Source organism: the organism of the source record quoted next, unplaced genomic scaffold, assembly GCF_019419815.1.
Source record: "Pyrus x bretschneideri cultivar Hongxiangsu unplaced genomic scaffold, Pyrus_bretschneideri_v1 Contig22, whole genome shotgun sequence".
Taxonomy (NCBI): Eukaryota; Viridiplantae; Streptophyta; class Magnoliopsida; order Rosales; family Rosaceae; genus Pyrus; species Pyrus x bretschneideri.
Genome location: NW_025999524.1, coordinates 3,696,163 through 3,707,719, shown reverse-complemented (window position 1 = coordinate 3,707,719; position 11,557 = coordinate 3,696,163). Strand labels below are relative to the sequence as shown.

The window sequence follows — 11,557 nt, the reverse complement described above, 5'->3', positions numbered from 1 at the left end:
TAATGTAGTTTTTTATATTTAAAATCAATATGAGTGGTCCTTAAGTTTGTCTATCAACAATTATTTTACTCTTTTTGTGAAAAATCTCCATTGAATTGAAAGCATTTTTCACAGAAGTTGAGGGGTTGATTTGACAAAAATATCCACAATTCAACGAAAATTTTTCACGAAATGACCCGAATAGTTGACGCTGAATAGTTGACGGTGGACAAACACAAGGACCACTTCTATCGATTTTAAAGCTTAAGGATCAAAATAAAGAGTTATATCAATTTTAATGATTATTTTGGCTAAAAAGTCATTTCCTGTAGTGGTGAATGATGTGATTTTCTTTGAATGAATCTTTGTCTCATTGCTAATTCTATGTCATTGTGTCATGTGATATGAAAATTAAACACATAATTGTGTACAACAGGTGACATCTCAAAATCTCTCCCATCCGAAAGTAGTTAATATTATTGTCATTAAAAGATATTTTTGACTAGTAAGTACTCCAAAATAAACTAACAATTCGACAACAGAACCGCTCATGCTCTGTAATGCAAGAGAAGCCACTGAAAAAATACTAAAAGTCATAAATATTTTTGAAATTGCGATGGTCATTCCATTCAATTACTTCAAAATAAACAAGACATATTCTATCAAAACTCGTTATGGCCAAGAAACAAAACGCAGCGCCAATAAGTCGTGAGAGATTATGGCATATTGGGATTGATTGTTTGGTCAAAAACTTTACACTCGAAGAGTTTTATGAAACATCACCAAAAGCTTCAGATATCACACTTCAACTGCGTTACTCAAAAGCACAACCGTCATAATATCACATTATTTTCCCGATTGATTTTTCTGGATACATACAATGGACAAATCATTCAGATTGCTCATGCCAATGGCATTCTGCATTCGAAATTGTACAAACCTACACCGGAAAATAATCAGAACTTCCCTGTGAATTGCTCAACTCTGATCTTATAAAAAAACGAGGATTATATCTCTCTACATCCCGTCAAGGGGCCTGGTCATCCCATTTCCACCTTCGTCCTACCTCCTCAAGTACCTTGGCACGAGCTTGGCTTCTTCTTGCTTCATCTTCTACCCACGATCTGCATCATTTTGTAAAATTATGAGGAATTGTATATCATATCCATGCCATGATTAAAGTTTTCGGTTTTTGATGAAGCTTCATAACAATTTCCTGTTGTATGTTACAGAAAAGTTGAAGCTACTAGATGCAAAACGTGCTTTAGAAAGAAAAAACCGAGAGCAATAACCAAACCTAAACTCGAAATGTTCCTAATTATGACTACATTTTATCACGCTCTCGAGTAAAATATGTGTCTATGCATTATTATGAATAGCTGCAGAGATGGGTGATACCTAAGGATCCGAATAGCTTCTATCTCAGCTTCAAGTATGGATTTCCTATCAAGCATACTTTCCTGCTTTGTCTCTAAATCGTTGAGCGTATTCTGCAAATCACAATTCTCAGCAACATAAGTAGACCTCTCAGATGCGAGCTTTTCAGACATCTCATTGACCTCTTTCTTGAGACTGAGAAGTAATTGCCTCTGGCAGTCCATAGCTGCCTTCTCCTTTAAAATCTCGGAAAAATTCTTTTCTTGGGTAATCTTCTCCTGTTCCAAATCACTAAGGGCAGCAAGATAAGCCTTCTCCACCTCAAGACCACGGGTTTTCTCCGCATTCATTTTCTCATCCCAAAACTTTTGTATCTCTTCCCTGTCGAGCAATTCGGACCTGATAACTTCCGTCTCAGCCTTCCTTGCAGAATTTTCAGCCTTTATTCTCAACAACTCACAAGAAATTGATTCCACGATCCTGCCACTTGTCAACGCCACTGCTGCTTGTGCTTTTGTTGAAGGTTTGTTTGGCTGAAGCCGCTTGCACTGTCCTGCAAGATAATATGTCATGGGGTTCTTAGAATAGACCTCGTACATACAGAGAAACAATAACATTCATGTGATCCTATATATCTGCTTGTTAGTTTTCAAAAGTAAACGTAAGGTATTCATCAAGTTCGATAGCATCTAACAGATCTTCCTTCTCTCAGTTTAGTGCCTTTTATCAAATCCTCACATTTGCTTTTCTTCTACCTTTAAAGACTAAAGCAACCTAACTTCCTTAGATTGTACTTCAAATGACAGCAGTAGCAAAAGCTCACCAAAATGTACAAATAACAACTCAAACACATGATATATGCGTGTTTAATTTTATGCATATTTCTTTACTCGTGTGCGATGTGTGCATGCTTGAAATTGTTAAATTAATTTATAGACAAAGAAACTGGGAAATACCAAAAACTTTTCTGAGTATGCTATTTTCCTCTGTCAGCATGTCTCTATATAGTCCTGCTGGTGCATCTGAACTGATCTCTTTCACATCCATAAAACCTACTGTTGCTGTGGTTGATATCTGGACTGTAAATAAGTCAGGTTTTAAAACCTATGAAGAGGCATACTTTACTCTTGGGGGAAAAATCACCCATTGATGATAATGTTCGATGCCTTCTTTACCTTCTGTATTACTCCGGGCAAAAAGTCATACTCTAAATGGGCCTTCCAATCAATTAGGTCTTGTCGAGAGATAAACCTGCAGCACAATGTATTGTTTTAGTATACATTATAAAAGGAAACTCAAAATATTAAACAAAAATCAAGCATACTTTCTACCTCTCAGGTGAAAAATTGATGTTTCCATGGCCGTTTAGACCATCATTACTGGAGCTCTTCTGTGATAACTTGCTAGGGATGACACCAGCCTCCGCCAGGGCTTAGGGACACGATGCATAAGCAAAGTTTCAAACTTTAATCTCTATAGAACAAAGACCTATCAATTGCAGGTAAATGAATCAATCCTTACCTTGAATGGACCCAAAATCTGGGTCTTCAATATTCACATCATCAAATGCAGAAACTATGGATCCAGCAAGTGAAACTGATGGGACAAGCCGGTGCTTTGCATTCCTACAAAGTAAATAAAAAATATCTAAGGAAATACCACCCTAAAGATCTCATCAAAACAAATAAAATATATTTCAAGGAGTGTACGTACAAATTACTACCTTTCAAGTGATGAGCTTAATTGAACTAGCCATCTTGCATATTCCCTTCTAGTACACAATTCATCAGCCTTGACATCATCTTCAATAATCTGTGTACCTTAATTACAGTTGACAAAATCATGCTCAGAACTCGACCCAAAGCCTCAGTGATATAGAACATTAAGGACAAGACAGGTCCAAAATTTCAAGAACATAAAAACGTCACTGATAGTGAAAAGTAAAATAATCCTCCTTTACAAATATCAATTGTAATTTCCGTGGGTATTCAAAATTATTATTTAAACACTGTTCCAATAAACTTGTTATCAGTGACTATGCCACTCATATCTCAGCACCGTTTTGGTTTTTAAGCTTCTGTTCCTTGTTCTTCACTTCGAAAATGCAGACAAGACTAAGAAATATCAGCACCTTAAAGGCCCTACTTAGATGCACTTAGGCATTGAAATGGACAAAAGCTAAGAAGAAAAAGCAGAGAGACTCAGTCCAGACTTGACAGCGCTCAATAAAGAAGCACACCTTCAATTTCTTCAAAACTGCCAGAGCTTCCTGTTGAGTAGAATCTACAGCAACTGGGATTATAATGCGTTCAAGCTTCTTCACGGATGCTGAATTAGACAAAAGACAAGTAAGAAAATCTCCCGGAATTCATCAATATAAAGATAATTCAGATATTGAAGAGGAAGTTGAACTGCTAAAGAAACGTTCAATTTGATGTACCTGAAGTAACATTTCCGCTCTCAGCTATAGGAACAGTCTGTGGACTTGCCTCAGGGACCATGGCATACTCATCCAATGCTCCTTGGTTTGCAGTTTCAGTATCAGAGTCCCGACTCAATATCCCGTGAAAAGCATGCAACGGACTCGTAATTTGAAACTTAAAACCTACAAAAGGAGAACAATGTAGTATGCCCAACCCAACACACAATTTAGCAAATGCCTGATCATTCAAAACTACTAGAGCTGTTACCCTAACATCAAGTACCCAAATTAACCTGATTGAACAATAATTCACTAAATGGAAACTTAATATCACTAGTAACTCATCAAAAGAACCAATACATGAAAACGCAGACCTTTCTTAGACAGCGAGAAGTAAGCAATGGCGGCGACTACTACCGCCAGTGAAGCCCCAAAGCCCCCAATTACAAATTTAGGCAACCCTGCAACAACGCAACAAATTAAAACAAAAGTCTCAATCTTTATGTTCAATTTTACGAAAGTAATTAAATTTATGAGTAATCAAGACCTGGGTTTTTACGGGAACCGGAGAATCGACGATTGCCCAACCGCCATAGTCGCCGTTGGCTGATTGGTCCGAGGGGAACCATGAAATGTCGAGGTTTCGCTGAGCGAGCGAAGCAGAGAAGCGCGGTCTGGGCCTTGTGGATTTGGGTTTCAGGAGAGTTAAGTTCGGGGAGAGAGTGCGGCGTCGTAGGAGGAAGGAAGTGTATGTGGGAAGGAAAAGGGAGGAAGAAGGTGGCGCACAAGATGAGCACATGATTATTGATTACTTTTTATTTGAACGAGATTTGGGGATTAGGGCTTTGGATTTACGGTGGGAACTGGGACGTGAGAAATGCCGAAATTTGTAATTGCAGAGAGAGAGAGAGGGGGAGAGGGTTTTGGGTCGGGGACTGGGAGGTGAGAAGTAGCGGGTGGCAATGGCATCTGTTTGGTTTGGTCACATAAAATGAAATATCCATCACGTTATTTAACTTTTAACTTAATTAGAATAATAGTTCGTCAATTAAAAATTTATTATCATTGATATATTAACTTATCAAAACGTGCAACTATGATCATTTTCGTCAATTCGGCCAGAATCTTCGTTAAAATTACTCATGGAAGAACTATTGCTACAATCAAGTTAAAGTTGAGAGATCATTACTTCAGATAAAGTTGAGTGATCACAATTTTCTTATTTCATTTTTCATATTTGCCCTTTAATTCAATCTCACGTGCAAGGTACGTGACTCATTTGACAGAGTTGACGATGGCTATATTGCTTTCTTACAAAGATGACTAGATGCGTAAAAAATAGAACAAAATTTGATTAAGAATAGGAAGACATGCCCCCTTGATTTAATCTGCGTGGCACGTGACTCATTTGCCGGAAAGTTTTACGGAGTTGACAATGACTAAATTGCATTCTTACAAAGATGACTAGATGAGTAAAAAATCAGAAAAATTGTTTAGACACATTCCTCTTTGTTTGTAAGAATGTCAACTTCTCCAAAGGCCCCCCGTTTCCGCCGTTGCCACCGCCAAACTGTATGTGTAGAGTCCGATGAAGAAGTGCCACGGCAACACCCTTACCCTCACCGCGTGAACTTCCCCTCGATGCCAGAAGCTCAGGAATCCCATCAATCACTGCAAATCGGAAATCTATTAAGGTTGAGGGAGGGCAGTTTGTGACTTTTATAAGAAACACTTATGCCCATAAGCGTGTCAGAAATTACTATTGAAAATTCAAGTTCTTTCTAATGTAGCACCACCATAAAGCACTTTTACTGAAAACGTTTTTGGCTTAAGCTAATTAATTGTAGCTTAAGCTTATTCCATTTCGTCAAGTTAATTGAAAAAAGAAAGATCTGGTAACCTGATTGTTGCGGAATTTGAGCCACAACAAAGAAAATGCCAAGTTTTGAGTAAGCCGGCAGTTCCATATCTACCAAGTTAACGATGTCAAATTAATAGTTTTATGACCAACTTGACGAATTCGAATAACACGAGACACAAAAATGAAAACACAGAGCAAAATCACACAGTTTGCGACTTCTGTTTTTGTGAATTTAACAAACTACATTTGTGTATTTGTTACATTGTTATTTACACATAAAGAGAGACAATTTCTTACATATAACGCAAGAAGCGTCTTTACTAATTCTTTGTTTTGATTCGGAAATATTTTTGATATGTAATACCCCAACCGTATGTTAAATGAATTGTCTAGTTTCCTAGACGAGGAAGAGAGGGGTATCCCGTCCGACTCAATCATGCCGTAAACTAATCGACCAACACTACATGCACAAACATCCGACAATCGACAGTCGGTCGGAATATGACTTTAACCATAACCACAACGATATCAGCTGGCCATCCACATCCCCATGGCAAAAATTATCACGACTGCAGTCGGAAAGAATGCCTGTAAGGTGGTCAGTTCTAAAACCTGAATGCCAACGGGCGCCATGAATCCATCAAGAAGAAATTAAACAGAAAGTTTCTTTCACTAAACTCGGTGCTTCTTGATTAGGTCAATAAAAAGGAATGTTGAAGTCAGGGAAGAAACACATACAGACCGACAGGCAATTCGATACTGGAAAAGGCATTTACTTCTATTTATTTTCTGGACAAGCATAAATAAGGAGGGAAAAAACACAACACTAGCATAGCCCTATTTCTGTTTGCTGTTCTGAAGGGCAGATGAGGCTTTAGATTTTACCAATATTAACTCTCATAGTTAGCACGAGTGGGCATGGCCCTGCCACGGCCCCTTGGGACATAGCCGCCTCCACCACCTCCATAGCCGCCACCACCACCCATAGCCGCCACCACCACCACCTCCATACCCCCTTCCATAGTAGCCACCACGACCACGACCACCACGCCCAGGACCACGGCCACCTCTTCCACCCCGATACCTAGAAAAAGTGCCGAAAGTCTGCACCCATAAACAAGCATCCGCATTATTAAGAAAAATTAAAAAAATTCTTCCCAAAACTAAGATGGCAAAAACAAAAAGGACACTACCTCCGTATCTATCTTTATTTGCTCAGAGTATCTAGTCCTTCCATTCTGGTCATGACTCATAGAATTGCACGAGATGGTATCAAAGAAATCATCCTTATTGTAGACGGGCTGTGGCACATAAACAAAATTAAACAAAATCAGCTGATAGAAGTAAAAAGATTATTACTAATAGTAGAACTCATCTAACTACAATGATAAACAAGATAGCCAATGCCACCTTGATCTCAACCTTCGATAACTCAGCCTCGTCTTCATCTTCAATATCATCTTCATCAGTGACATTTCCATCACCCTCTTTGTGAGGTTTGTTACTCTTACCAAGATGACCCCAAACCTCATCCTTGTTGAACTTCTCATTCATTGCTGTGAAATCAAATTCTTCAGTGAATTTTGTTATGGGACGTGAACTCTGCACACCAAAATGTTAATTATTTGGCACTGTCAGTGTCAGTGATGCTGAGAAAAATAATATTGCAACAAATTAATTCGTAAGAGTAAATTTAATTCACATTTTTCCAATTGCTATAGATTAAAAGTAGTCAAGAGAATAAAAACACTTCTCCCGGCTAAACACTTCCAATCAAGAAGTTTCCATTTTAGTTTGCATTTAACACACCATTTATATCCAACAAAATTCAAAATTTTTAGAATTGTGAGGGAAAAGAACTTCCTTACCCCAGTTCCTTGTCCTCTTTCACGCTCTCTATAAGTATAACCCTGGCGATTTTGATTTTGGTATGGAGCTCCATTTGGCTGAGAACGCACATATTCCTATTTACGGAAAGAGGGAGAAGCCAATGTCAGAACTCCTTCCAACCGGACCAGAGAACACATAATAAAATTCAAAACAGGAACTTTAGTCCTAAACCCTGACTACTAGACAAAACTGAGTTGGTAGGAATAAGAGAAACTATCAAGCCAAAAATTTCTAACAATTCAGTGATTTAAAAACCTGAATCAAACAAAAAAAATGTAACAAAAAGAAACTCAAACAAAGAGGCAGGCCTGCAATTCAGATTCTCATGGGGAGTGGTAACCAACACCATCTAATCCTGACTAATAGCAACTCAATCTAATAAGCCTGTTGACGAATCGAAAATTGCCCCATTGAATAACAATCCTTTTTTTTTTTTTTTTTTTTTGGTGCACCCACCCACATGAACAGACATACAAGCATGAATCACAATAAAACAGAATAGTCCAGAAGCATGCAAGCATTTCTGTGTGTGTGCACGTGTAACACATGCATGTATGACAAAACAACCTTTTGACCAGCCCGTGCAGGTTGTTGAGGTAGTGGCAGTATTGGTGGCTGCGGTTCTGTGGAAACTGGGACCGATGGCTCTGATGAGGTTGGTGGTGAAACTTGAACAACCTCCACATCCTTGTGAGGTGTTTGCAAAGATTGAGATGAAGGGACTGTAGATCCAAACTGCAACAGCTGGCCTGGGGTTACCAAAGAAGGCACTAGTGTTTCCGAGCGTAAAGAAGTAGATGTCCCAGCAACAGAAGTAGTCTGAGATACGCTTGGATAAGGCAAGGTGGGACCAGAAATTGCATGAGGTTTGTTAGAGATTGGTGGCACAACAGTACTTATATCTGGGCTTGAAGTAGCAAGAGAAGAAAGTGCTGGCAAGCTTGCACCAAGCATGGCTGCAGAAGGTGCAGACGGGGCAGAACTAGGTGCCTTGTTAGGCATTGAGCTTGGCAGAGTTTCAAGAGATAGTGTTGTTGAAGGCACTGGTGGCAGATTTGTTGGCAATGTTGACGGGGATAAAGAAGTAGCAGTCAAACTAGAGGAACTAATACTAGCAGCAGGAAGCAAGGGCACTGGAACTTCAGGCAAGTTTGAAGCTCCAGTAGGTAGGAGGGATTAAAATTGGGGTACTGCAGTGGCTGCTGCAGTGAAGAAGGCATTGACAGCCCGGGTGGAGGCCGAAGCAATGACTGCTGGTGCTGCTGGTGTAAATGTGGCAGCCCATTTGGAGGGCCATAGTATCCTTGCCAATACATTGGCATAAGTGCGCCACCATTTGCACCTGGAGGAGGAGGCGTAGCCCCCCATGATGCTAAATTGCCTCCGGGTTGATATAATGGCAAACTACCTTGGAAGTTTGGACCAGGGAGTCCCATCTGTGGAGCATGGGTATTAATATCTGTCAAAGATCCACTAGCTGGAGCAGGCAAGCTCGATGTTGAAGGAGCTGGGCGGGAATAATGAGACTGCAAGAGAGGAAAGAGAGTTAGAGAGAGAGAGAGAGAGAGAGAGAGAGAGAGAGATAATAAATTAGTAGAGGTTAGCTAGATGCAAAAGTTAAAATTCCTTCTCTTACCTGGATAATAGCTGGATCATTGTTTATAGGTGGTGTTGGCTGAACAGGTGGAGAAGACTTAACCTGTAAATCCTGGAAACAAAAAAAATAATGGAAGACTTAGGGTCTGCAAATTTACATGAAAATATAACCAGTAGCGAATCCAGGCTACATAGTTCAAAACTGGTCACCACATTAAAGTTACAGTTTCATCAAAAATCATTATCATCATTTACTTCAACAGTTACCATGTTTAAGCTTCAGTTTTTGCATAACAGAGTAGTCAACAACAACTTCAACATTACAGAATCGATCTTTACTATTACTAAACAACTAAAGTCTGCTACAATTGAAGAAAACTACCATTGCTGAGTAATTTAAACGCTCAAAGTCAAGAGATTTTGGGGTTTTTATTTTTGTAAACTATCGGATATAAATATAGAACACTTGTTGTGCAGTCCTACAATCTCAGGCATCTCAGTACCAACCTTGATATCACTCCCGCGGAATAAAATATACTCATAGACTTTGTCTCCTGGTGGGATTTGTGGTCCATCCTTTTTCCTTCCTTCTGTTCCAAAAGATCGTACTGCCAGTGCCATGAAAAAAGTAACAAGTTAACATCAATTCATGTACCCATATTTCAACAATAACACTTAATGATACAATGCATATACATATATTATGATCCATGCGACAAACAATTCATACAACTATTCCATAACCCTGTGAAGCAATGCTTTTTAAAAAAAAAAATTAAAAAAAAATCAAAGTGAAAACTATCTTATGAAGAAAACCATGTAACCCTTCTAAATACGTAGAATCAAAGATTGTACTTTTTTTACACCCCAAAGCTCGAGGAGTTATGCAATATATACATAGAAGTGTGTTGAGCCACACCAATTCATCGCAATATCATACTTTCTAACTCAATTCAAAGAACATGCTACTACCCGAATCTTATACTTTACATACCCACGCACACATGCATGTTTCCCAATTCACAATTAAGTAAAATTTCAAAAATCCGGAATCAAAATCAAGAATAATTAAGCCAAAATACCAATCTAGACGACTGAACTAGTAATAAACTAATAAATCAATTCAATTTAATCAAATGGTACATAGAGAAAAATAAATGATTCAATCAAAACAAAACGAAATAATTTCACAGAAACAAAAACCAATATAGAAAAGATAAACTATTTAGAATCACAAAGGTCTACATTTTAACAGGAGTCACAAAATTTTGCAATAGAATACAAAGATGCACCTTGAGCCACTGACAGTCAGTTTTAATAGCAAATTCACAGTTGCCGAAAATTCAAAAAATCGGAAATCAATAATAATTAAACCCTAAAAATGCCAATCTCGACGAATTAACTAGTAATAAACTAACAAATCAATTAAATCAAATCAAATCAGACCTAGGTAACAAGACCTAAACAGAACCCAGAGAACAAAAAATAAAAATTAAACTCAAATGAGTTAAACGGTACCGTTTCTGAGTCCAATACTGGACTCTTCGGTGTTGATGTTATAGAGCACGCCTTCGTATCTGATCTCACTCTTGGAAGTCAAACTAATCAAGCTCCCTATGTACGAATCGGCCGCCGAGCTCGATCTCGCAGCAGTCTCCGTAGCCATGGCTCCGATTTCGAAACCCTAGCGCGAGAGGGAGGAGAGAGGAAGACGGGGGAGAGGAAGGGAGAGAGAGAGTAGGGTTTTGGTTTTGGGGGTGGCTTTTGAGATTACCTGGTTCTCTCTCTGTTCGTGGGAGAGAGGGATTCGTGGGGGAGAGGGAGAGATCTGTATGCCTATTTAACCCCTGTGATTTTTTGCGATTTAGGTAATTTGACGATAATGACAGGTTGACCAATGAGAATTCGACATGTGGGGGTTGGGACCTTTCGGTCTTTTTCGTTGGAATCTGAGGAGAAGTCGGTCCAATGGGTACAGAGTCTGGTAAACGAGGACGTGGCAGTGATTTTTATTTTTGCTTGCTCAGAAAAAAGTATAGAATTTTAATGAAAAGTTTTCATTATTATTTATATTAACGAAAAATTATATTTTTAAATTAAAAAATTAACTTTGATATTATTTATTTTAAAATTTATAAAGATATTTTAATTTTTTTTCTTCTATCATTGTACGATTTATTTGCGTCAAAAATTGGCTGGTGCCGTGTTGGCAGCGGGTTTTGAGACCCGTGGGGTGAGAATCGTCTCGACTTCGAAATGACGGTTATGCCCATGGAAGTTTGGCAAATGAGAATAAAGTCTGTGACAATGATGTGGTAATTTCATTGGTTTGCCTAAAATGTTATTCTCCGTTTTATGGGATGTATTTAATTGAGAATTTGAGAAATTTTTATGGATTTTTAAATCCATGAATTTTTATAGAATTTAATTGA

The 11,557-nt window shown here is 38.5% G+C and overlaps 2 protein-coding genes across 2 annotated transcripts; both read right to left on the bottom strand.

Annotated features, from left to right (window-relative positions):
* Nucleotides 1–777: 777 nt before the first annotated feature.
* LOC103947009 lies at nt 778–4,756 on the bottom strand. The gene is made up of 11 exons (XM_009357842.3): nt 4,326–4,756; nt 4,153–4,239; nt 3,797–3,961; nt 3,596–3,684; nt 3,080–3,168; nt 2,878–2,981; nt 2,688–2,787; nt 2,532–2,607; nt 2,313–2,430; nt 1,378–1,909; nt 778–1,103 (listed from the first exon to the last, which is right to left on the bottom strand). Exons 1-11 carry the CDS (start codon nt 4,405–4,407, stop codon nt 1,007–1,009), a joined length of 1,539 nt encoding a protein of 512 aa, XP_009356117.2. The 5' UTR covers nt 4,408–4,756; the 3' UTR covers nt 778–1,006.
* Nucleotides 4,757–6,290: 1,534 nt separating this feature from the next.
* LOC103946997 (protein decapping 5) lies at nt 6,291–10,858 on the bottom strand. Its single transcript, XM_009357822.3, is given in 10 exon segments — nt 6,291–6,625; nt 6,627–6,743; nt 6,833–6,940; nt 7,050–7,241; nt 7,508–7,603; nt 8,097–8,701; nt 8,704–9,055; nt 9,166–9,237; nt 9,633–9,733; nt 10,644–10,858. Coding segments are annotated over 10 exon segments (1,887 nt in total). The 5' UTR covers nt 10,792–10,858; the 3' UTR covers nt 6,291–6,529.
* Nucleotides 10,859–11,557: the final 699 nt, after the last annotated feature.